The 27,572-nt window shown below is 30.2% G+C and overlaps 1 protein-coding gene and 1 long non-coding RNA gene across 35 annotated transcripts; one reads left to right on the top strand and one right to left on the bottom strand.

Annotated features, from left to right (window-relative positions):
- Positions 1 to 1,762: 1,762 nt before the first annotated feature.
- LOC143243389 (uncharacterized) lies at positions 1,763 to 19,736 on the bottom strand. Of its 34 annotated transcripts, none has more exons than XR_013024404.1 (5): positions 19,607 to 19,736; positions 16,854 to 16,947; positions 15,852 to 15,978; positions 13,385 to 13,503; positions 1,763 to 7,825 (listed from the first exon to the last, which is right to left on the bottom strand). It is a non-coding gene; the product is annotated as an uncharacterized LOC143243389 (long non-coding RNA). The 34 variants fall into 34 exon arrangements; XR_013024437.1 differs by having other exon boundaries at positions 15,798 to 15,978; positions 16,872 to 16,947; positions 19,607 to 19,719; XR_013024434.1 differs by having other exon boundaries at positions 15,798 to 15,932; positions 16,872 to 16,947; positions 19,607 to 19,695.
- Positions 19,737 to 23,475: 3,739 nt separating this feature from the next.
- On the top strand, positions 23,476 to 27,527 carry LOC143242223 (sodium- and chloride-dependent GABA transporter 2-like). Its single transcript, XM_076485591.1, has 5 exons — positions 23,476 to 24,022; positions 24,129 to 24,260; positions 24,384 to 24,609; positions 26,624 to 26,756; positions 27,465 to 27,527. Exons 1-5 carry the CDS (start codon positions 23,812 to 23,814, stop codon positions 27,525 to 27,527), a joined length of 765 nt encoding a protein of 254 aa, XP_076341706.1. The 5' UTR covers positions 23,476 to 23,811.
- Positions 27,528 to 27,572: the final 45 nt, after the last annotated feature.

Consider the following 27,572-nt stretch of genomic DNA (forward strand, 5'->3'; position numbering starts at 1 on the left):
TTAGAAATAGTAGCTCATTGATAGTTTAGTTATATATTAGCTTTCTTTTTTTTTATTGTGATTACCATTAGGATAAAGTTTATGACAACTGCCCATATTATTACTTCAGTTCTAAATGGCACATTTTAAATTAATTCATTTTCAATCATTCTGTTAAAATGTTTGAAGTTACTTTTATCAGAATTATTTTTGTACCTCTAGTATAACAATAAATTATAAATTTAAATTAAGCATATAATTTTAAGAAAGTAGTACATGTATGTGTGATGTTTTACATCTTGGACATTCTGAACCTGTTACGATTGCTTTGTTAAAATACACTTTGAAACATTTAATATGGATGAAGCAGAAAACCTTGGTTAGCAAATATGTCAATTTCTATATCTCCATGGATCATTTATGTATTTTAATTTACAGTTGCTGAAGATCTGGAGAAGTAAGTTTCAGCATCTCCAACTCTTTTAACCTGTGTTAATAATAATTAATAATAATAAATGTATGGAAACTGATGTTGGAGATATTACAAACCTGAATGCAATAGTTCTGTCTCGTGATAATCAAAGTATTCTGGCTTTAGGTAGGTTGTTTAATTGGAAAGCACTCATGAAATATGCTTTAGAAATTATTCTTTGATTGTATATATATTGAAGTAACTCAATGGTTTCACTTCAGTTAGTTTTCCTGCAGATATCTCTCCTTTTTTACTAATATTTCCTGAATTTTCAGTATTAATCTTGTCCATCCCTTTTGAAAATTTTTGTGATAATTAATCCAAAATTGCATACAAAATAAAGTTATAAATGTCATAATATGGTTTCAAGCTTATTTGTCTGGATAGAATAACTCATAAAATTCCAAATTACTAACTGTAAGGTTTGATTTGGCTTCCTCCATCAAATTTGTACTGTTTAACTATATTTCCTGCATTCACTGATACAATTTGTCAGTATACAAAACAAAGCTACAATATGTTTACATTTGTAGAGTATCTACCTTTAACCTTGTATTAAAAAAAGATTTAAAAGTCACAGAATTTGAAGCAAATGCTTTATACACTAGATAATGATGGGGCATATTGAAATATAAATTTAATTTCATTGGTCAGTTTATGATTTACATTACAATAATGACCACATTTAAACATGTTATTTTACTGAATGGCTCTTTTTCAACATAAATTCCCAAAATATTTAAATATGCAAGATAAATATTTAGGTGAAAAGTATCTAATGCTAGTAAACTAATAGAGAAATAATTTATTTTTATTTGAATTTATATTGGCTGTAATGCAGATGATGGCAATATATTTATACTTAATTTACATACATGTGTTAAAATGAGTGACTGCTAGTTTGCTCCATATTTGAGGGTCAGCACGTTTGTTGGTAATCTGAACTCAGACACTTCTAATCTCATATAATGAAAACTTTCTGGTAATTTAATATTATGAACCTATAATATTTTTACACTTAGGGTCTACTTGCTGTATACTTTTGGGTAAATAAAAATACGATTTTATAATTTTTTTCACACATTATTAAACAAAATTGATTTACAGTGTTTTTTTTTTTTTTTCTGTTAAAAGCAAAACTACAGAATGAGCTATACGTGCTCAACCAACTATGGATATCAAAATCTTATGTTTGCCACTGAGTTGTCAGAGGATGTCAAGACAGTGCTTTAGTGATATTTACTGGAGTAATTGCTATTTATCTGTTGGCTATTGTAGATTTTATAGAAATTAACACTGAATGACAGACAATAACATATGGTACAACTTTATTTTTCATATTTAAATATAAATTTTATATATTGGAAATACAGTCTTTACAAATAAAAGAATGAAGTCATTATTGTTTTAATATTTATTGTGCTTATAACCTTAAAACAACAATCAATTTTTGTTACAGAAAATAATCCTTTCATTGGTTACATCCTCTTCAGGAAAATAGAAAGATGGAAAACTTGGTAAAATTGTAAGTTACTATATTTTAAAATCTCTGAAGTTCTTTCTCTAAAGTAATAAATGTAATTTGAATGTACAATATTGTTGTAGGTTCATGGCTTATATATATATTTGGGTTATAGAAATATATGTGAAACACTTAGCAACATGCTCTACTTTATCGTGATTTCAAAGAACAAATTTAAATGAATTATCTTAACAACTGAATAGTGTGTTGTTAGGCATTTTTATCATTCATATTAAAGTGCTATTACAGCTAAAATATTCATCTATGATAGAATTCATTATAATTAATGATTATCTTGATCCAAATTGCAGTTCATTAACATTGACAAGGTTCTAACATTCCTTGAAATTATACACAAAACTTTTCTGTCAAACTATTTAAGAAATGTTATCTAAAACATAATCAGATTACACAGAAGAAGATGAAATTTCCTTCTGTTGAGATTAAGCCTTTTTTAACCATAAAGAAGCCCTATGAATTTGTAAAGGAATCTGGAAAAGATATTTTGGTTTACTTGGTAGAAGACAACTGGTTCATATTTAATTATTTTATAATTCATTTGCATAACAAGTTGTATGCAAAGCATTATATTACTACTTTATGTTGTAACTTTAATTATATGTTGTTAACGAATTGCAAATAATTGTGAAGATATAACAGTGAAATGACATGATTCATGTAATTAGAGTTGATGAACGATATTTTTCAGTGTTTATTAGTTTTAGAGTAGAAATATACAATGGTTTTAATGTACTCTGTCAACTGCAAGAAATGAAACCCCAGATTTTGCCATTACAAGTCAGTAAACATATCACTAACCCTTGGTGTAGTGTTCAGTATAGAAGTGGGGGGAACATGTTTGAAAAGTGTTGGTATTGTTTGTATTTATCACATTGCTAATACAATAAAACACATTTCAGGAATATTAGCTGAAAGTTGTAAAGACATCACAGTCGTCTGGTTTCTAGTTTTCAATCAGAAACTGAAGTTTAATGAAATTGAGATTTATCACATGGTTGATTAACAGCTTAGAATCTGTTTCCTTTATTATGAGATTCATGATGCTGAAGCCTTTCACATTTGGAAGAACTCCATGTGATGGTTTTTGAGCACCAGATTAAAGGGTTCAGATCTGATGTAATATGGTGCTCAAAGTTGTCCAGAAAGTCTATATACAGCAATTAATTTTGTAAATGACAATCTGAAACACTTTCCAAGGGGTTCTATTTCCTTTTCTTCAAAGCCTGGATTTATCTCTGCTAACCACTCATTGAATTCTAAGGTACTTAGCTCAGAAATTATGTTTGGAATGGAATTAGAAGTGCCCAAGTTTGATCCAGTTGGTTCATGAAAAAAATCTGTGAAACACTGTTGTCTCATATTGTTCATGATACTGGTAACAGTTAACTATGATTGACTGAAACAGCTTTGTTGATATCTGTCAGCAGTATTGATACAAAATTAATTTCATTAATAGTATTCCAAGACTTTTTACTTTCCATTATTGCTAAAAGTAGTACACTACAGCAAATTAACTTGTCTGCACAGGTTTGGAAAGAGATAGTTGTAATATTACATTGGCCAAACTGTGATGGATTTTTATCAATGCCACTACTCAGGACTTAATAACTTTTTGTGAACTGAAAATATGTAGGACTGAAGAAGCCTTGAACAATACGGTGGCCAATATTTTCCCTGAAAAGTTGGAATAAGGCAACTTGCCAAGGCTGAAGATACACATCAGTTTACTTTTCAGTAATATTTTAAATTGTTAAAGTAAGAACAAGCTTATCTCTTTAATATAATGGATATGAAAACAAAACACAGGATGATAACAATAGCATTCAACTTAGGTATATCTTATTCCTTCCTTATCACAAAATGTTGTTCTTTTTTCTGTTAATTTCCTTTGACACATTTGCATTCAAGTTGAATGAGGCCTAAAAATTCCTCTGTCACTTATGTACACAAAGATATCTCAGGATATATTTGTTTGGAAAGAAACTTCAGCCATAAAGAGTTACCTTGTATAAGACTAGTTGAGCACCATATGTTCATGAAAGGTATATTAAATAAATAGTTGGTCCCTGTTTATAGGCACTGCAACAGCACCATATGAAGGATGACAGTACAGTTTGTTCTGGAAACAATTAATAAAATACCCTTCCAAGAATGGGAGAAGAACCAGTTTATCACAGACTTAGTGAGAGTTACAGTAAGTTTATGACAGATGCAAAATTAGAAGTTAGCTATTTGTATATTTGCAACAGTAACATTTGTTTTACAACACACAGGAAGTAAGGCCAAGACATCTTTTACCAACTAAAACTTCTTCCACATGTAGAACTGATGCAATAACAACACTTCCATTATGAAACATACAAACAAATGATGAAAACCACTCATACATTGTCAGTAAATATAATTTTAGGAAATGATATCAGCAGAACATGAGAGAAGATTTTTGTTATTTTGAATTCACTGTTATGATTGGGGAATGTAGCAGATTCAACATCCAACACAAATTAAGGTTAGATGTTTCTCAGCTGTAATAAGAACTTTAGTATCGTAGCAAAACTAAGTTTCTTTTTCAAATAAACAGTGGAGTTTATGTATTACCACTGCTCAGAAATTGCCAAGATCACACTATTGTGTATAAAAGCAATAAAAGATTCAAAGCTCAAACATTTTCTGTTTTACACGTTAAACAATATTTGATAGTATTTTCAGATCTAGTGGCAGAGCGATAAGTCAAAGGACAAAACCAGACTTCAATATTTGTGGTGAGTACACAAATAGTGTAAGTTCCTGCTTATCTTAAAAAAAGAAGCTATTTCTTTTTATTTCAAATAATTGACATGATTTTTATTTAAAAAAATGAGTACTATCTGCACTAGCTGTCCCCAATTTAGTGCTAAAAGCCCAGAGGGAAGGCAACTTCGTTATCACCCACCACTAACAATATCACATAGAAAATTTTAAAATCATACACATTGTAAATAATGTTAAAGGAAATAAAATAATTAATAAACTAAGAAAAAATTACTAACACATCTTAATTTTATATTAATTCTTATGATAAATTCCTTAACCATAATTATGTCAAATAGTATTTTAAATCTGATATCTTTATTTTAACATTATTACTTGAGTGAGACCACACTGGCTGAAGAAACTTTTTACTGTCTTTTTAATTAAGATTTTCTTCCTAACTTTATTATATTTTGCATTTCAAGTTGTGGTTAGTGAATCCATTCAGTTAGAACACCAAAAATAAACATTACCCAAACAAGAATCAAACAAAGATTTGTAAGGTGCAAGGAGTGCATTTTTACAAATTTTGATGATTAATAATTATCACAACAAATGTGTAGTTCAACCTGTGATTGTCTCTATATGATGCTAAGATGTAAAATGGAAATATCACATTATGTTTTAAGAAAAAGTCCAAACTAAATGGATAGGTTAAATAACAACAATATTAATTTCATAACTAAATAAGGAATATAATGAAAAGTGAATGGCATACAAATTTTATTACATGTGGTTTGATTTTTTTAAATTTATCAATAAGATTTTTTTTATGGTAATGATATCCTGCAAAGCTGACATTAATATTCCTGTTGAAGGCAAGAAATACTTAAGAATGAAGACACAACAAAATCAGGATAAATTCAAGGATTTGTTACATGTCTTAAAATTACAAAATTCTTTACAATAGTTTAAGAATTTTCAATCATGCCAATGAAAAATGGAAAAGTTCTGTCTGTATGCAATGGTACCTTGAGATTCTACAACAAAAACATTGTTGTGGAGGAAAACAGCTGTACCCAAAGAAAATCCTGAGGGCTTAAAATAAGATGCTTCAACATTGCTTTCTGTTATCATACATTAGGCATAGTTGTTCGTCTTAGATGGTGGGAAATCAATGGAAACGGTCTTCCTAGAATGGTTCTTCAGCTTATGAATCTGAAAGTTTTCAGCAAAAACATTTGTCCTGTAACCATAGCATGGATGAAGAATGGAAGGAATCTGTGAAATTTGTTGACAGTTTTTCTATCTGGGTTCTTCAAGCTTTGTTGGGTGAGCAGATCAAAGATATCCCTTTGTGTAGCTTTGTTCTTATTGATTGACAAACAAGATGAGTGAGTTAAGTGTGTTTTACTGAATATGTGTATTGGTGTTATGTATTTATCTATTTAAGAGAACTAACTATTAAAATTTTGAATTGGAGAACTGTAAACTGTGTTTTAACGTGTTTGTCAAGTTGAAATAAATTAATAACAATATACGATAGAATAATGTAAACAACACAAAACTGGTTTTGTTCATTAACAGTGCTATTTCATGACATGAGTGGGAGCATAATGCAATCTAAATCACACTAAAATATTTACAAGGCATAAGTTTAAAAACAAAACAGTAACATGAATTCCTCTGGAGCCCAGGTTATTACTAAATCAGTGTCAACCTTTACTTTCAGCAGTGAGAAAAATAAACAATTTGTCCTTGCTCATTGACAATGTAGTAAAAGTTTTGAAGTAAATGGCATCACATTTTTTTCATTGAACTAACGTTAATGGGTTTAATGTCAACCTAAAAGCAACAAGTATTTTGTTTCAAAACTAAGCTCCCTTTGAGAGATGCCAACCATTATGATTTTGGTGTATTCATTACAACTATACACTCATACAGACAAATATTACGACTTGTTGAAACTCCCAAATTATTATATATGATATAAGCCTATACAATAAAGTGATAAATTATTTCCCCAGGGCTTGAAAGGGGTGAAAAGAAAATTTCTAGTTAGATACAAATAAATTTTGATAATAAATAAAAGACAGTCCAAATGGCTACTTGCAATAATCATGTTTGTGCTTGAAATAATAAAAAATATTTGTATCTCCGTCTACCAATAGTTTGAGTGTGGTGCTTCTCTATATTGGGTACGTGGGGGAATCCATAGTTACGCCATCAGTGCTTGTTAGCCAATTAGTGCTCGCATAGATGGGTATTTCTCGTTTTCTAAGCAGCATAGAAACACCAATGTGATCATTCACAAGATGGAAAAAAAAAGAGGCCTCTTTCACCAGGTTGTCTTGTTTCTGGCAAATCTAAAAGGACTAAAACTCTGAAAGGGCTCTGTCTACAATCACTCAGTCATTTGAAATAGTTGGCATCTCTGCCTTTGTATTAAATGTATTTGGACTGTCTCTACATATTTTTAGCTAAATCACTTAAACTTTCTATAAGTGCGAGACATTTGATAAACAACAGGATATAAGGTAACAATTCAAATCACAAGATGCATTGCAACAACAACAACAAAAAGCTTGTCTAATACATTAAAATAATGTTTCTAGGTCAAGAAACATAGCAAGCAATATTATAAATTGTGGTTTGTTATGCTAGAAAATAAAATCAACAGCACAAATAGAGTAAGATAGATAAGAAAATAAAAATAAAATTTGGTTATTTTAATAACATCTTTAGAGTTAATGCATGAATTGATACAAGTGGTTATAAGGGTAGGTTTAATTGTTACTACTGTGGTGCTAGAAATATAAAATAAATGATGACAGCACAAACAGGAATGGACAATTTTGATGTAACTAGAATAACTTGCACATAGATGATGTTGATGACAGAAATTTCTCTAAAATGCAGGTTTACAGGTTGTTGATAAAGAACAAAAGGAGGAGTGGTTTTATACGTGAAATTTAATTTGCATCCTGTTGAAATTGATGATATCAAAAAAGTAATAGCAAGGAGATTGAATCCATCCGGGTTATTTGCAGATACTGATTAGATGAGATTCTTCTTTAAATATTCCTTAAAGAAAAGGGTAGCTTGCAAATAAAAACCAGATTGAGTCATAAAGAGCAAGAAAAAATTAAAGAAAAGCATAATAAATTTAAGATATTTAAATTGTTATGGTATAAAAAAATAAGGAAACTTAGGGCATCAAAATGAATGTTTTGAAAAAGTTTAGGTAAAAATTAAATATCAATGCTAAGGATCTAGTTACAATAAGGGGTAAAGAAAAAGGTTAAAATGTGGGTGAGACCCTAATGGGATGATAAAGGAAAGTTAGGATCTGCTGATTGCATTACTAAATTTTGAATAGTTTATTTTCACTAAGGAATAATTAAGCAGTATTCCACACCTGAAATAGTAGATAGACGGCAGTTGGGTTTTAAGTATGATAAATGCAATTTTTTGTGTTATCATAATTCCAATTGAGTATAATTTGGATAGGAATAACCTTAATAGTGTCATGAAAGATAAGGATCTTGGTGTAACTAGTTGATCAATCTCTAAAACCATTCAAGCACTGTGCTATTGCTAGGGATAGGGCAAATAGAACTTTAGGTTGTATCTAAAGAAATGTTGAATACTGATCTGAAATTTATAACTTCATTGTTTTGGTCACTAATTATACCACATTTGGAGTTTTGTGTACTTCTGGAAATACACCAACTTGTTCTGATGGCTTCAAAGAATGATTCCTGTAATGGAGGGCTGTCACACAAGGAGAGATTTATTTCCTTAAAAATATTTTGTCTTAGAAAAAGTTAAAGGGGGTCTAATTGAAGTGTTTCAGATTTTAAAAGAATTGATAATGTTCATGGATCAACATTTTTCACACTTAACAAAATAATTATAGAACTTGGGAGGGGGACAAGTAGAGATTTAGGGAAGATAGAAGCAGTGTTTCAATCAAGATAATTTATATTTCAAATAGAATCATTGGCTTATTGAATGGGTTGCCTTCAGATGTTGCAGAGGAAGTAAATTTGATTGAGTTTTTAAACTAAAGCTTGATAGATATGTGAATGAAAAGTGCTAGTTTTAAATTTGTTAATTTACTCATTTAATAGTCTAAGTTTGGCTTAGATAATGAGAAAGCTGAAATGGACCAACACATCCCTCATTGTACTGAAACACATTACATTATTTTAAAACCTTGTTTCAGTGTTTGTGGCAAGTACAGTGCAGATAGCCCATTGTGTAGCTATATGCTTAACTATAAACACACAAAAACTTCTTTAAATATCTGAATGAGTGTTCATTAGTACTTAATAATGATAAATAAAGAAGTATTTATTGCTAAAATAATGTTGACATAACTCTATTGATAGACAGGAATGACATATTACACACTATATTATTAGCCTCCTCAAACATAAATTGTTGGTATACATTTTAACTGAAGTTTTAAACAGGTAGAAGTAACTTATGACTACCGTGGAACAAACACTGTGTGTTTATTCTACGAAGACAATGGCCAAATTGTTAGTGTAGAAGCTAGTTTTGTATTACAATAATTATTCATCACTATTTAACATCTTTAAATAAAGTAATTGTTGTGTTGTGTTTTTCTTAACTTATTTTCAATGTCCTAGATGAATAGATCATACTCAAATTTGAATTCTATAATGATTTCATATTATAATGGTGTGGGTTATGTTATATCAAAAGATAATATATTCAAAATAATTATAGAAATAATTGGTATAAAAAGAAAAGTATGACTGGCTTGTTCCCAGACTATTATAATAAAAATTAAATGACCCAATGTATAGTCCTGAACTGAAAGTTTCCACTATTATCATCTGTCACTATACAAAGTCACAGAAGTATCAGGAAATGTACTATACAAAGTAGCGAGTGCAGTTTTGGCTTCCACGACATAAACTGTACATTTCATACAAGTAAAAAAAATAGCAGAATTGTCTACTGAACACTTCTCAATTAGACATGTTGAAGAATAATTTTATATTTCACTAGAAACTGTACGAAAACTGAGGTATGTGAAAAAGTAAGTGTTGATAATATAAAATAACTTATTAAACATAAGTAACTCAGGATGTGGTTATTTCAATGATCTAGATGCAAGTACAAGTTTTATCTCCAAAACAATACAAAGTGGCCTTACTGAATGTTTATCTACTAAAAATACAACTAATGTGGGATATGCAGAGATAGATGGCAATCGAGGAATGACTATTAACTTTTTGAATGTCAAACTGTTGTCTCTCCATTGGTTATTCTGGATGTGAATAGTAAAGTGGCAGTTGGCTATTCAAATTGTCAACTAATGTTGTTCATTTGTTTGGAAGATTGGTAGCTGGTTGGTTTCTAGTTTTAGACCTAAAGGACAAACTCAACTTGTTTTCAGAACTTCATGAGCATTAATAAAGGAAGACAGCACAGTGGAAGTACAGAAAAATATACTGGAAAGCCATTATAATTGCATAATATATTATTACTAATCTCATTATATTTTCTAACACAACTGTAATTGTTTCTCAATCATTTTCTCAGAAATAAACCGTAAACCATCCAAACATTATACTGTAGAATATTACACAGATCTATTGAGAGGCATATTATTTTTCAGTTTGTATTGTTACTCTCAGAAATAAACATGTTTTGAGACAGTATGAAACCTATTGGTTTATCTTCACTTAGGGCCAACATGGCCATGTGGTTTGACACTCAACTCATGATTTAAGGAATGAGGGTTCAAATCCCATTACATGAAATATGTGCACAATTTTATGTGTGAGCATTATAATGTGACAGTAAATCTCACTATTTATCAATAAAAGAGTAGCCCAAGAATTAGTGGAGTGTGGTGATAACTAGCTGCCTTTTATCTAGTATATACTGTTAAATTATAAACAACTAGCACAGATGTGTAGCTTTGTTTGAAATTAGAAAACAACAAAAACATCTCAGTTCTGTTGTCTAAAATAAACTAAAACTATTTATCAATAAACAAATACATAAAACAACACTTAAAGCTTTTTTTTTTTAAACTGGCTTATATTTACTGTATCCAGAACACCAGAAGGTAACCCATAGCCAAGACCAACCATCCTCTATGAAAAATAAAATTGGACTTAACTGAAGATGACTCCTACCCTGCCAAAATTTATAATTTTGTCCCCTAGTTCTTGTACTTTAACTGTTAAATATGAAAAAAAATGCATCAAAACTATTAATTCCTATTACAATCTTGAACACTGCCATCAGATTTAATCCAAATGTTTCTCTTTTTTCAAGTGAAAACAATAGGATAGTTTTTATCCCTTCTTATAAGACAACCATCCCAGATACCACACTTATAACCCTCTTCTGAATCCCTTCCAACAATTCAAGGTCTTTCTTGAAGTAATGAGGCCAAGACTGAACAAAATATTCCAAATGCAGCCTAACCATAACCTATACAAAGAAATTGTAACTTCTTTAGACTTGTGTTCAATATTTCTGAAGACATAACCTGAAAATCTCTTTCCTCTATACCACTAGCAACAGCACACTGCTTTAGTTTTAGGGACCAATCAACTATTTCACTAAGAACACTTCTTTTATGACATTGTTAAAGTGATTATCATCCAACTTGTACATATAGATTAAATTCTGGTAAACCATATGCATTATCTTACATTTGTTATAATTTAAGCCAATTTGCCATTTAGTTCTAGAACTCTCTACATGATAAATCCATTTGTAAAGCAGTAGCATTCTCTTCACAGTTAGCAATACATTTTAGTATATCTATAATATTAAAAGTAATTTATTGTGTTCCTTCATTTGTATCTTGTTGTAAATAAAAAGAAGCAAAGATCCCAAGACTGAGCCCTGAGATACTCCACTTCTAATATCTAACCTCTTTTCTTCTCAATTAACTTATTATTCACAGTCAAAGAATTTTTTCCAGCATTTTATGTGTCACCTTGTCAAATGATTTTCAAGAATCCAGATATAACAAATCTGTACTTCTACCCTCATCTACATAAGCAATGACCTTTTCAAAGAATGTTAAAAGATTCCTAGGGCAATATTTCCCCCTAGAGTTGACTTTTCAATAAAATTTTAAACTTTGTTAAATTACTTCAGAAAGCATCTTCTTTCAGACTTTCAAAAACTTTTTCCACAATTTAAGTGAGATTAATAAGCCTATAAATACTGGTATAACTGCTATCACTTCCCTTGAAGATATGAATGATATTAGGTAATTCGGAATTCATTAATCCTTGTTGACTAGTCAAGAACTTACAAAAACAATAGTACCAAATGGCTCAGACATCCAATTCTTCAAAACCCTGAGGGAAATATTATCTTGCCCATGAGCCTTAACTTCTTAATTTTAACAAGCTCAGAATTTATGCAATTATCTTCTTCAACTTCAGTTTTATCTATCAATTGTTCAGATGAAGAACACTGATTAAGTGTTTATTCTGAAACACTAAAAAAAACAACATAATAACCTAGCCAATTCATGATTATCAGATCCAAGTCTTCTTTCGTCATTCTCAAGAGACCTATCTCGATCCTAATATGTTTTACTCCTAATGTACTTTTAAATTACTTATTAATAATTCATTTTCAGTTGATTTTTTCACATATATTTTTGGATGTCCTTATTTCCTGTTTGACTAACTTTCTTGTTGATTTTCTACACTACTAACAACTTTAAATTTCTTATGCTTTTCTTGAATTCTATCTCATATCCTTTCTAAGGCAACCTGTGTTTTTACCTGTGGTTACTCTTTTCTTTCTTTAAGAATTATATATTTGCGTACGGAAAAAAGTTTATAAATTCTCCCCCTCCATTTGCTCAGCTGCTCAATTCAGAACAGATAATTCTTGTTGTTCAAAATGTGTTTTGAAATTTTAACTTAAATACTATTATTTCTTATTTTCATATTCAGTAAAATGCTGAACCTAATACAGCAATGATAACTGGTAACTATGTGTTCCCCAATTTTTAGCCTCTGAACCATTTCTATATGAAAAGTTAATAGTAAATCTAAAATAGTATTCAGTGATGTCGAGAAAACCCACTTGTAGAGAAAAATATATGTAAAAATGGCTCGTTTGAGTTGAGAAAATATTTTACATAGAGGAGGGAACAACATTTCAACCTTCTTTGGTCATCGTTAGGTTCACAAAGAAAGGAAGGTAACTGACCAGAAGCTGACCACATGTTTGAAAGGGGTTGTGTAACCGAGTGTTGGAATGTACAGGGCAATGTTAGATGTTTGAATATATTATATAATATAAATATAAAATATATTCAAACATCTAACACCACCCTTTTGAAATCAGGTTTCTTGTACTGTAAATCTACAGATATAAAAAAATATAACAATTGCAAAAGATGTAATGCATATCAACTGAAAGTTGCACTAAGCCATAATAATGAATGCATAAGTTCTCTTTCTATTGTAAATATAAAATATGAAGAGCTTTAAATACAAAGCACTATTGCAAAACACCTATGATCTCTATAATTAGAGTCATGTCATACAATGATTTTAATGCATCTTATTGGTAAGGTGGTGTTGTGGATATTGTTATTCATCCGTGATGTAAACTTATTCATCTAAACTCACCTCCTTTCCAATGGTAAGAGACAGTCAAAAGTTGGAGCTAAGTGACACTGATTTTATCTCTAGTTTGTCACTTCAAAATAAGGGATGGCTAGTCCAAATAGTTCTCAAGTAGATTTTCACTAGATTAAAAAATAACCAACATGTACACAAAAATGTATAGTCTTGTATTTAAGAAACATCTAACTTTTGTTTGTTTAAAAAGTAAATGATACTTTTATATGCAAAAATGGCTCCTTTGGGTTGAGAAAATATTTTACATAGAAGAGCGAACAACGTTTCGACCTTCTTCGGTCATCGTCAGGTTCACAAAGGTTGTTTGCTTTTCTATGCAAAATATTATCTCAACCCAAACGAGCTGTTTTTGCATATAAATTTCTCAACAAGTGGGTTTCTCGACATCACTGAGTAAATGATACTCTTAATGTGAATTGAAAAAACATTTTCAACAATTGTAATTTACACACATATGCTATTTTAATAATATGATCAAGCTGATATTGGGTATAGTTAAACATGATGTAGTCTAATACAATGTATAAAAACATAAATGTTTGTGCTACATAAAGAAAGTTTGTAAACTACTAAATTTGAGAATTTAAATTTTACTGATGTTTAAAGTTTCCAAGTTCAGACTCATAAAAGATTATCTACCATTGCACGAGCAAGATAAAAAGCATCAAATGGAATACGAAATGCCTAAAACTAAAGATAATTAATTATAGAGGTAAATGTAAGAGACAAATCCAGAAAAATTGCATAAACAATTATCCTATTTACTGTAAAGAAATTAATAAACATTATAAACAAATTTATACATACAAAAACTGATGTTAGCAAAGATGCAACTTTCTACTCTACCCAAGGTACCAAAGTGATAGCATATACATGTATGAACATTTTATTTCTTATTTACATTAAGCACCTTCTAATGCATTACAAATTTTATCCTGTTACTACTGTTCAAAAGAACCAACCAATGAAGACTGCAATAAGATACTTTCATTTCTACTTCAGTATTGAAGAAATTAGTAGGAAAAACATCAAACAGAAATAAACATGTTCTTTATAACATTTATTATATTTACATAACTTGTACTGTTGTTAGTTAGGTCCGTTAAATGATTATTATCTTTACTTTATTTATTGTTACTATAAATTTACACAAATAATGGAATGAATTTCCTCAAAACAATGAAACTGACTTCTTACTACCAGTAGTGGGCTCATGCCTGATAATGGGTTTAATAATGTCCATATTGTAACCCACACATGAAACAAAGAATAAAGTAAAAAACTACTTTGGGTGTCTCAGTTTATTTATACACCAGTTTGAACCACTGGTCTCAAGTTTCATAGCTGTAAAAACTTTGATAACAACTGTTATAACAGACAAAACCTACTTCTACCACTCAGGGGAAACCCTTGCATCTTAACCAGTCTTAATAATCTAAAAATATAGTTACAATATTATTTTCTAGTGCAACTATTTGCAAAGTCACCTGCTAAATATGTACTAGTCATCCCTAATTAAACAACAAAAGACACCTAGTCATCACCACCCACCACCAAGTCTTGGGTTACTCTCTTACCAACAAATAATGAGACTGATCATCACAATACAAGTCCCCTACAGCTGATAGGGAGAGCAAAGTTAAAAGATCTTATGAGATAGGATCTGTAGTTTCGTTTAGTTCTATTTCATAACTTTTTGTAATGGTGGATGTTAGGAGTTTTAACATGTAGAAATGTTTGGGTGGTTTAATTTCAAATTCAAGAAAATTAAGAGTAACTGCCTTCCCACAACTGCCCTATGAAAACAAGTGTTCATTTTTGAAAACATATTTACACTTTATTTGCACCATATTAAACCCTATTGTTAATATCCATTAAACACTAATGTTATTCCAATACAATGTTAGTGTTTTAAGTTTAAAACTTATAATATATTAAAAATCATGCATCAGATAATTTTCACATTCACATGTTTAAGATATTTATTACATTAACACCACAGGTGTAGGCTGATTACAATTTTGGTAGGTATATTGATTTATTACAAGACCAAGAAATAAATTTTGTTTAAATTTCATGCACATGTAAAATTACATCCACAAATACTTGATTAAAACTTTATATATATATATAAATTAGTTTTTAGATGACAAATCTACACAATAAACAAAAGTATATTATACAAAATTGAAACTTTACTTGCGTCAAGTAGAAATATTAACACTAACTAAAAGACTTCTCTAAATTAGTAATTTGGTGTTTAGATCTTGATAAAATATGCAAAAATTCTTTCAAGTTAGAACTGTTTAATTAAGTGTACACATTTAAAACTAACCAATGTTGTACTATCCGAAAATATTTTGAATAAATGGTTGAATGTTATAAATCAAACACATAATACCTCACTGTTGATAGCATCATTGCAACACAAATGTTATTTGTTTTCATAAAAAACCTTTGTTATCACCAACATCATATCTTGTTAAAATTTCCTGCAGACTGTGTATAAATACCAGAAGATGGGGTACCTCCTCATCTGCAAAATCCAAATGTCTTTGTGAGATTGCATCATCATAAATGTTCTAAAAGACAAAGCAAATGGAAATGTAATGTAATAACAAACATCATAAAATATAACCAAAGTCCATTTTCCTTATTGTCTATCTAACTTTCAATATAAAACCTCTATCAATAATTCAGCCATCCAAGATATTTCAAAAGTAAAATTTGCTGACATCATTCCCTTGTTTCATATTAATGTGCAAGATATAAAGACACATTTTAAAAACATCTATGAAAGAGTAAAACAGATTCACTAATTGATTGATTGACACTATATGCCACTTTGAACATAATTTTGGTTATATTGTGGTTAACAGAGGCTGTAATTTAGTGGTAACATAAAAACGTTGCAACAATAAATGATAAAAAAAACCCAGCAATCTTTGGATTTTCAAAAAAAAAAAATTTAGTATATTCTTTCACTCCTTTTCTGTGCTATAATTTTCCAAAATATGAAAAGACATATCTAAAGGAATTCATGAATCATAGGAAGTAACATCTGGAAAGTTGCAAAAAACATAAATAAAAACACTTATAAAAAACAAGAATTTGTTGCACATCCTATCAATATCAAGATTGACCTGGAACTGTCAATGCATAAAAGATGATACATGAATCATTTTGGATATTGAAAATCAAAACTTGTTGTGTATCATTCATTAAATATATCCTGTCAACAATATAAATAGATACATTCTGTATTATTTGTGAGCTAGTGCTGATAATATACTCAGGGTAGAAAGGTTGGATAAGGACTAACCCTACAGTTTGCATAATTTCATTGTACTAGAACATTTTTTATACTGTTGTTATTTTTAAAAGACACATTGTAAATCACAGTTACCACAAAGTTGTGGAACAAGAGGTTTTATAGAAAATTTAAAAATAACAATACCTTTACAACTTTAATTACCATTTTTGATGACTATCTTTTCTCTTTCTTTTTCCAACTAATTTTTCCAGCTTTTCTTACAATGTCACATTAGAACCTGGTAATAAACAAATACAGATAAAATGATTTTACCACAAGTTACTACATTAGCAAATTAAATCTTCCATTTTAATAACCTTCATTTATTTATATTATGCAACTGGCATGTTTATCAAACAATTATTCAATGAATGGGTTTAATTGTTAACAAAATTGGTATATTAAATCTCAATAAGTTTATACTAAATGCCTTAATAACACTTTCTTAACATATAAAATTATATACAATTAGAAGATGTTTCACAGATAATATTCAATTCTACAAAAATGTTTTACATACATACATTTAAATTTTCTCTCAAATGCTCTTCAACCTTTTTCATCAGACACTCATGTTTATCATTCACCTTTTTTATAGCCTCATCAAGACTGTTTCTCATGTAGAAAACTTACAAAGTACCTTAATTACTATTTTCTAGAATAAAATTTCAAGTTAAAATTCACATTAACTTTATATAATTGTTTTCAAACTGATAAATGTTCACACTTTTTCAAATATACTTTAGAAAATGAACTGTATTTCAAAATATTGTTTACTCATGAAACTTATTAGAAGCCTATACAACTTCAAATTGTGGGTTTTATGTAATGTATTATAGACTGTTTTATTAGTGCTTGAATTGATTGGAAAATTCTAGTTTTCAAGATATTTCTTTTGTGCTGTTCATTAATTGATTGAAATACCTTGCAAAACTTCCTTGATCAAAACAAGAGAATCTTCCTGGTTTCAGTGATGTTTGCCACTGTGCTCTTCTAGAGTGGTACTCTCTCAATAACATGTGATTTAAATTGTCCACCAATCCATTTTCTATTTAGTTGCTCTACATGCTTATCAAAAGCCCCCTCATTTATCGGAAAAGAGGAAAGAGCTGGTTTCCTTCCAACTTGTCAAACTCTAAAGTTTTAAGTTTGAAAGCTGAGGAGGACTCTGGGGATGTTTTTCATACTTTCCCCTACCTTGCAGTCCCCATTATTTGATTTAATTTACAAAAAGAGAAACTCTAGAAGCAAATAAAGATAAGCCTGTTTACTCTATTAAGATAGGATAAATTCATTTCAAATGAAGATAATATCCAGAAGCAAGATGTACATTTTTTTCAGGAATATATTGAAATGATAATAACATAACAGTCTTAAAAAACAAACAAACAGTAACAACCTTAACTTCTTCTCTACAGTCATAAGAAAACTCATCTTTCAATCACTTCATTTTCTTTCTGATTAATTTTTTTAGAGTAAGATTATAGAAATTTTATCCAATTTAAGCACTTATATTTAGTACAGTTTTCCCCCAATGGCCTGACAGTATGAATTAAAAAGTCTTGGATATCTTTTCATATAAAATATTATACATTCAGTTACCAGATTATTAAATATATTTTTCTGTCCATTATTCAGAGTCATATGTACTGCTGGTAGAGTAATGATAACAAATTTAAAGATTGTGACCCATATATTAGTAAATCACTTAACAGTTTACCATGTACATAAAATAAATATCCCAGTGTTAGAAAATGTATAATAATCTACGTTTATTTCAAAATTTGTTACATCCAGCAGCACATACTTTTTTCCCAGGAAATAAACAGAAAGCAAGAAATTTTTAATGTTTAATTTGTATATATTTACAAGTTTTTCTCTTGAATAACAACAACAATCTTACATGAAAATGAGCATAACACATGTTTACATTTTAACACTTCACACGATCATTCTTTTCTGCTAAAGAACAATCATTTTTCTGATTAGTATTAAATCACATTCTAAATTTCAGATGTTTTGTTTATCTCAACTTATTGATTGTATTTCACACATAAACCTACTTACATCATCACAAAGTACAATAAAAGTATTATTCTTAAATCCGTTCAAAACGTAATTTTCTTCAATCTCTTATAATTACAAGTTTTCCACACAAAGGTCAAAGTTGTCTTTGTTGAAAACAAAAAAGCAAGGATATACTCTTTCAACTGATACATTGTACTTTATAATTGTAATGATTCATATAGTTGCAAACTCTTTAACCTAAAGATGACCTAAAAAGGTCACAACGTTGTTCTCTACTTCTATAGTTTTAATACCCATACCAACTGTATTGAGATAGAATTTTACAAACGATTTATACAGTCCACACTTAATTCAAAAAATAACTATAGCAATGATGCTGCATTAAACCGTGTTATAGAGAAAAGAGATTTAGCCTGAATCGTTTAGGGTTAGAATATAAAATGCTAATTTACTTACGTACATACTGCTTCGAGGTTTTTGGATTATTTTAACATCAAAGCATTTTGCGATATAAGTTTAAAGTGCCTGATAACACTTTGTGATGTCCTAAAAGTTGGAAATAATAAAATCCTTTTGTTATAGACATTTGTTTTATCAGATTTGAACCCTTTCTCGCATTACTTTTACATGTCTTGCGATCTCTTGTACTGTTTTGATTACGTCACACAGATAAATTGTTGTAGACACGTGAACGAATATTGATTCAAAAATATGAAAAATTCTGGAAAACCGTTAATAAACTAAGTTACGAGTGAAACCTCCATCTCATTTATACTGAGATTCACAGTGAAAACAAGTTTGCGAGATTAATATTGATAAATATAATTTTAATATTTTACACATTAGAACCTTACTATATTTTCAAATACCTGAATAATATTTCAATTATATTAGGTGAGAAAAAATTTAATTTTTCATGTATTGTGATGAAATTCGTTATTACCACCATTGGCCAAATTAATTGGCCAAAGTAAAGCCTAAATCTTGTTAGGTTTAGATTAATTTGTAAGTGCTGAGTTTTCTTGTGAAAATATAATTTCGAAATATAATTAAGTTAATATTAATGAGATTAATTTATTCATTGTAGAATACTAATAATTTTATATACATGTGTGTGTATATACATATGCATGTATGTTTAGAATATAACCTCTTGCGTTGAAATGACACGTTTCCCATTTTAACCAAAGTATGTATCAAATATAGTGAAAACCGATGATGGTGTTCTATTGTGTTTATGTATGTTTTCTTACATCAAAGCCACATGAGCTATTTGCGATGTACACTGAGGAAAATCCAACCCGTTACTTTAGCTTTGCAAATCCTAATATTTAACACTCTTCTACCGCGGAAGTGATGTTATAGCCTCGGAAAAGTTTAAAATTTAAAACATTAAAGTGTTTTTCTTATCAATCCTAATCAATAATATGGGCCATAATGTGTTTCCAATTTGTAGACAAATTATTTTAGGAAATAAATAAGATTCTATGAATTTTCGATATTGTTTAAACTAACGAAGGCCCGGCATGATCAGGTATTCGGGTTCGAATCTCCGTCGCACCAAACATACTCGCCCTCCCAGTCTTTGGGACGTTATAATGTAACGGTCAATCTCACTATTCGTTGGTAAAAGAGTAGCCCAAGAGTTGGCGGTGGGTAGCAATGACTAGTTGCCTTCCCTCTAGCCTTACACTGCTTAATTAGGGACGGCTAGCACAAATAGCCCTCGAGTAGCTTTGTGCGAAATTAAAATGCGCGCGCATGTGCTTATTTTCCAATATACGAGGACTGGTGGGTAAATTGCAACATTCTCGCGCAAGTGTTAATTTTGTAGTTGAGCGTGCAGGTGTTAATTCTGTGGAAGCTCGCATAGATGCTTGTTCTGTTAAATGTTAGCGAAGTTAATTAATTGATAAATGCCATATCAAGTATTGAATATCTTAGATGCGCGCACAGATTCTTATTTTGTTATTTTGCCAGAAATTATTAAATTGGTAGACATACTCGCAGGTGTTGTACTTCTTAGATGAGCGCGCAGGTGCTTATTTTGGACATGCGTCCAGGAGTTTATCAAAGTATATGAGCACGATAAATACTAAGCTTGTAGACACGCGTGCAGATGTTTATTTTCGTAAATGGGCACAGTAATGTGTAAATTGGTACATGCAGGTTTAAAGAAATACTTATTTTAGCACATTTGCACACAGATAGATAAATTGGTAGATCAACGCACATGAACTTGCCTTCGTACACGCACGTGAAAGTGCATAAATTTCTAAATGACGGCACAGGTGCTTATTTTATATATTCCATTACCAGTATAGGCGTGCGTGTAGGTGCTTATTTCGTAAATTCTCGTGCAGATGCGGAAATTGGTATGTGAATACGGAGGTGCTTACTTTTGTTTCTGTGCTTTTAGATGCACAGATTTATTTCAACAGCCTTCATAGTTGTTTGTGTTTTTTTCGTAAGTGTTTTATAATAGAGGAAATATTTTACTCTTAAAGTATAATAACAAACAGGCAAAAATAGTATAGTGAACATCACCTACAATACGAGAATAAACCATATAAAAAAAGCAATTGGGTAATTTTATTTAAACGAGAAGAAAGAGAACACAACATTCGGTGTCTTTTGTAACGTTTTTTCTCGTTTTCATATCACATTTTCCATTGTAAGAAACAGCTATAGCATTGGTTTCCAGGTGAGATTACCCCGCCTTTAAAACAAATGGTTGGAATACAAATCAAATTTTTAAAACTGAATATCACATCGTTATCGACACAGTTTTTTTACCAGCTTGGAATATGAAACGTTTCGTTCCTGTTTTGTTGTTATAAGTCAAATGTATTAATCTTTGTGTTTAATAATATTTAGTAAGAAATACGGTTATTTCTGTTGTTTATCGCATATGAAACATTAAACTAACTATGCTAAAGGAAATGGTATTAATTACATCAGCTGGCGAAGAACGACATTTTAGTATTAATGTATGTCTAACAGTAAGACACACCATTCTTTTTGTCCACCAGATTTTCATTTGAGGCCATGTATTAGATGACGTGACAGGTTTTGTTATGAAGCGAAAGACGTGTTTATTTTATATATCTTTGTTAATCAAATACGATTCACATTTAGTATCGAAATGAAGCCGGCTGTGTTTTAATCTTAACCTAAAACATACATAACAGTAAAAGAGGTACATGTACTTACCTTAAGTGTTTCAATTTATTTTATAACCACTATTTCAAGTTTCATAACTGTAAACACATTTGCAAGTGTTGTAGTGCTAGACTTGACTAACAATTGTTCAAATTGTAATACTCAAAGAAATCAGGACAAATCGTCGCATTTTTTATAAACAAATCACTACACGTCATTCATTATTCGCACTTGTTGATAAACTCAACAACACTGAATGAATATTTTATCTCAACACATAGCCAATATCACTTCTCAGATTACTGGTTTTGTTCTCCGATCAACTGAAGGTCAATATTACACCTTAAGCGACTGCCTATTGATATTCTAACATATGGAAGGTACAATCAAATCATAAGTAAATGTTGTTTTGTTGTTGGTGTTATAACGGTAAGAAGTGAACACTACACCTTAAGCGACTACCTATTGATATTCTAACATATGGAAGGTTCAATCAAATCATAAGTAAATGTTTTGTTTTTTGTTGTTGTTGTTATAACGGTTGGAAGTGAACACTACACCTTAAGTGTCTAACTATTGATATCCTAACATATGGAAGGTACAATCAAATCATAAGTAAATGTTGTTTTGTTGTTGTTATGTTGGAAGTGAACACTACACCTTAAGCGTCTAACTATTGATATTCTAACATATGGAAGGTACTATCAAATCATAAGTAAATGTTTTTTTTTTTTGTTGTTGTTATAACAGTTGAAGGTGAAAATTACATCTTAGGCGACTGTATATTGTTAATTTAAAATGAGGAAGTCACCACCTCATCGTAAGTAACTAATTTTTTTATTTAACACTAAGAAGTTTTTAAGTGACTGATGTTTATAAAAATAAGGAAACTGGAGTAAGATTTGTTATGTACGTTTTATTGAGACACAAACAGAACTGACCGACAAAACGACCTTCAGGTTTTGGTAACTTTTCTTTAACAGACCTGTCATGACGTCAAGGAAATAAAATTGCTACGGGCAGAGTTTTTCACTTTCAAATCTCACTTAAGAATATATTAGGACTACTATATTAACTAACTTAGGAAAAGAGTGGACGTTTGAAGCACGGGACATGAACTTCACACAGCAACCGAACAACAAACAGCAGAAAACACCTTTCTACTGTTCATGGTTTTTACTTACTGCTTTATTAAATCAAAGGGTGAACAGAAAATCAACCAATAAAGTGCAGAACGAAGAAATATCCTAATTTCTGACCAATCCTGGCTTTAATAAATGTACATAAGGATGACAACGACTTTGCAATGTTGGAATTATTTTGTTAAATATATTCTCAGTTTTAATATTATCTTTCTGAATTTCATTTCTAGGTTTTTTATGCTCGAAAATTTGTTTAAGAAATTTAGAAAACTATATAAACAAAGAAGAAATTGTGGCAGTTTAAAATATAAAAATTTTAACAAACAAAACTTAAAATTGATCTACTTAAATAAAACGTAAATATACATAAATGACATCTCTTGGAACGCACAGTTACATAATGTATTTGATTGTACTGAATTAATGTCTCCCTAGATAAATTATTGTGTATATGTGCACATGAAAATGGTTTTAAATGAAACAATTTAGGGTGTGGGTGCACTTAGAAGTTGTGTCTAATGGAATAAATGAAACAGAACATTTAAACAAATTTATTTTACTGGTTTTCTGAGGTGTATTTATTTCTTCATCGCTTCAACTGTACATGTATATAACTGTATGCTTTTTCAACTATATATATATATACATATATGTCTTGACAGTGTATTTTGTTTTCTACAGCATTTGCTTGTGTTAAAGTTACGTCTTTGGATAACATATCTCCTGAAAATGAAACATCAGAAGCCGTCAGTGTAGAAAATGGAGTGGAAATGATCACAATACCCGATGAAATGAACCAGTCGGTAGTGATCACAATACCTGATGAAATGATCCAGTCGGTAACAAGTCCAGATAAGGAGAAAGAACCAGAACGTTGGGAATGGGAAGGAAAACTGGACTTTGTTTTAAGTTCTATAAACTACTCTGTCGGTCTTGGAAACGTATTGCGATTTCCATACTTGTGTTATGAAAATGGTGGAGGTATGTGTCTTGTGGTTTAATCCAACAAAATATACATGAAACCTTTACCTTACTAAATGTTAAATCGATGGTTCTAATGGATTATATGTTGTTGTTTGTTATTTAGGGGCATTTTTGTTTCCCTACCTCATCTGTTTAGTCTTGTGTGCTGCTCCTCTATTCTTCCTGGAAGTGGCCATTGGTCAGTACCTCAGCGTTGGTGGTATCGGGGTCTGGAATTTAGTTCCTATCTTTAAAGGTAGCTATTGTTGTTCACTTCTAATGCCTTGGTATTTTTCACCTTTTCCGGATAAATATAACTCATACTTGTGTCTCAAATATGTCAACAGTTCTTATGTTATGTAATCTATACTTTCACTAGGAATTGGCTTTGCTTCAATGACCATCGTTTGTCTTTATAATATCTACCACGTGGTGATAATAGCTTGGACTATATTCTACTTCTTTTCCTCAATGACGTCACCACTGCCTTGGGAATCGTGTGGTAATTGGTGGAACACAAAATACTGTATGAAAGAGGGAACCAACATCACGAATCTTAATATTACAGCCACCGAAGCAAAATCACCTGTAACCGAATTCTGGGAGTAGGTTTAATTTTTTATTTTTCAGATGAATCTTTTATTTTCGATCAATAAATAAAAGTCGTATTTGGATCTAGTGTTCTCAGAATATTGTTTTCTATGTATATATATACATATATATATTACAATGGGAGTACAATTAAATAACTATTTTCTATCAACATAATGTTATTATTTATTCATTTTCCACATTTGTACACTGGTTTTTAGTCCAGTTAACTGTTTACCAGTAATTTATATTTTTCTACTTTAATTTATGAAAAATATATTGTCGATAGTCCAAAATGTTTAACTTGTCCAGCCACAGTGGATTTTCAACATTTATTTTAAGATATACCACGATGTAAAATGATAATATAATTTATTTATTAACTTATAATATATGTGGTTTAAGCATGCAGAACAAACAACTAATCCTTTACAATTAAGTTTCAATCTAGGTAAATCTCAGAGTAATAAAGATCTTCCCAATTCTATTGAAATAAATTCCATTAACAAACATTCATTTACTAACGTCGGCATGGCCGAGCACGTAAGGCATGCGACTCGAAATCTGCGGGTCGCGGGTTCGAATCCCGGTCGCACCAAATATGCTCACCCTTTCAGCCGTGGGGGCGTTATAAAGTGGCGGTCAATCGCACTATTCATTGGTAAAAGAGTAGCCCAAGAGTTGGCGGTGGGTAGTGATTACTAGTTGCCTTCCCTCTAGCCTTACACTGCTAAATTAGGGACGGCTAGCACAAATAGCCCTCGAGTAGCTTTGTGCGAAATTAAAAAAACAACAACAAACTAACGTCAAAATAACTATCTTAGAAAGTTATACAATGTAAATCTACTAATAAAAAAAGGAAAATATTTTGAAGAAAAACTCCTTATTCTTATAAATTATACAGTGATTTTCAAAACAAAACTACTGATTTTTAAATAAAATTATTTGTATTAGAATTTCAATTGAAATAAATACTTGTAATAGTAAAAAAAAGAAGTAAAGGTGGCTTCCTAGTGGCATAACGGTTTGTCTGAAGACTTATAATGCAAGTAACAGATATCTCAATGTGTATCTTTGTGCTTAACAATGATAAAGTTAAAGATAAAAAATATGATTACTTTTGATAATTTGTATTAGAATGTAAGATACTTCTTTTAGCAGATATGTTAACACCTAAAATTAATATTAATAGTAGTGTTTTATATAAATGAGAGAAAATTTAAATATTTGTAAAATAATTGTTAAATTTTGAATTCAAACATCTTTCTATTAAAGTTTAATTTTAAATTTGATTAAATTTTGTTTAATATCATTTTTTAAATAAAATAGTGGAGGTTGGAAGTTTCAACTTTTAGAATTTTTTTAGGATGCTTTTAAGGTTGTATCTGAATATTAAGCGTAACTGCCTTCTCACAGTTGCTGCAGCCCTATGAAAGGCAGTAGGAGTTGAGATATTACGTTTCTAAGCACTCAAATTCTAACCCTTAAATGATTTTCCATACCTGCTGACTAGTCTGACATCAGTGTCTGGATTTTATCTGACAACATAATGCAATGGCCACTTACATTATTTGTTGTGACTCATGGTTTAGAAATAAGATTGATAATTCAAAATAACTGTTTAATTTTAATTCTGTTATAATGTTTGTTATACGTATATTTTGTAGAAGTTGGTTAAAAACAGATGATGCTTACTGTAGCTACATCTAGGAATAGACTCAACTAACAATGACTGTAATAATAATGGACACCTCATGTGCCAGTTATGATGCACCATGTACCTTGTGAGAATTTTACCCAGTTAACCTTATTGTTAATCTTGTAAGATAAAGTTTAGGACATATATTTCTAGGTATAATTGGTTTTTAAATAACCTTCCTTGTTTCTATTATTGGCTTGAAAGGTACTTATAATACCATAGTTGACAGTTTTATCATTTAATACTCAAAAATTAAAAATTATGAAATCCTAACTGAAATTGGTTTAATAGTACATTTCAATAAAACAGTATTTATTACTCTTTTGAAGGCGTCGAACATTACAGATTACTTCGGGATTACATGACTTGGGAGGTGAGAACATGGAACTGAGTTTGTGTTTGTTACTTGCCTGGTTTGTGGTTTATTTCGTCATCTGGAAAGGTCTACTGAGAAGTGGCAAGGTAAGATTTAAACTAAAATAAAACTTGGAAAGAAAGGAAAGATTGCATAAAACAGTGTTACAGTAACCATAAGGAAACATCACCTAATGACATAAAACACCATTTTTGTAATTACAAGAACAGATCACATAGTAACAAAAAACATTACAGTAATCACAAGGAAAGATCACCTAATGACATCAAACGCCATTACAGTAATCATAAGGAAACATCACCTAATGACATCAAACACCATTACAGTAATCATAAGGAGAGATCATCTAATGACATAAAAACACCATTACTAATAATCACAAGGAATATCACCTAATGACATAAAACACCATTACAATTATGAAAACATCACCTAATGACATAAAACACCATTTACAGTAATTATAAGGAAAACATCACCTAATGACATAAAACACCATTACAGTAATCTATAAGAAAACATTACCTGATGACGCAAAACACCATTTTAGTATTCATGAAAACATCACCTGATGACATAAAACACCACACAGTAATTATAAAGAAACATCACCTAATGACATAAAACACCATTACAGTAATTATAAAGAAACACATACCTAACGACATAAAAAACAATTACAGTAATCATAAGAAAACATCACCTTTATTTAATCCAATATCTTTAATGTTTCTGGCATTAATTATTTCATATCTTCGGACTGTTTTACTTTATTATTTGTTCATTGTTTGCAGATTATTGAGGTGTACAGCAGTCACCCATACGTCATTCTAATCGTTCTTTTATTCGTGGAGTGACGTTAGAGGGCGCTGGAGATGGACTACTTTTTTACATTAGTCCAC

This window comes from Tachypleus tridentatus, unplaced genomic scaffold, assembly GCF_004210375.1.
Source record: "Tachypleus tridentatus isolate NWPU-2018 unplaced genomic scaffold, ASM421037v1 Hic_cluster_2, whole genome shotgun sequence".
Classification (NCBI taxonomy): domain Eukaryota; kingdom Metazoa; phylum Arthropoda; class Merostomata; order Xiphosura; family Limulidae; genus Tachypleus; species Tachypleus tridentatus.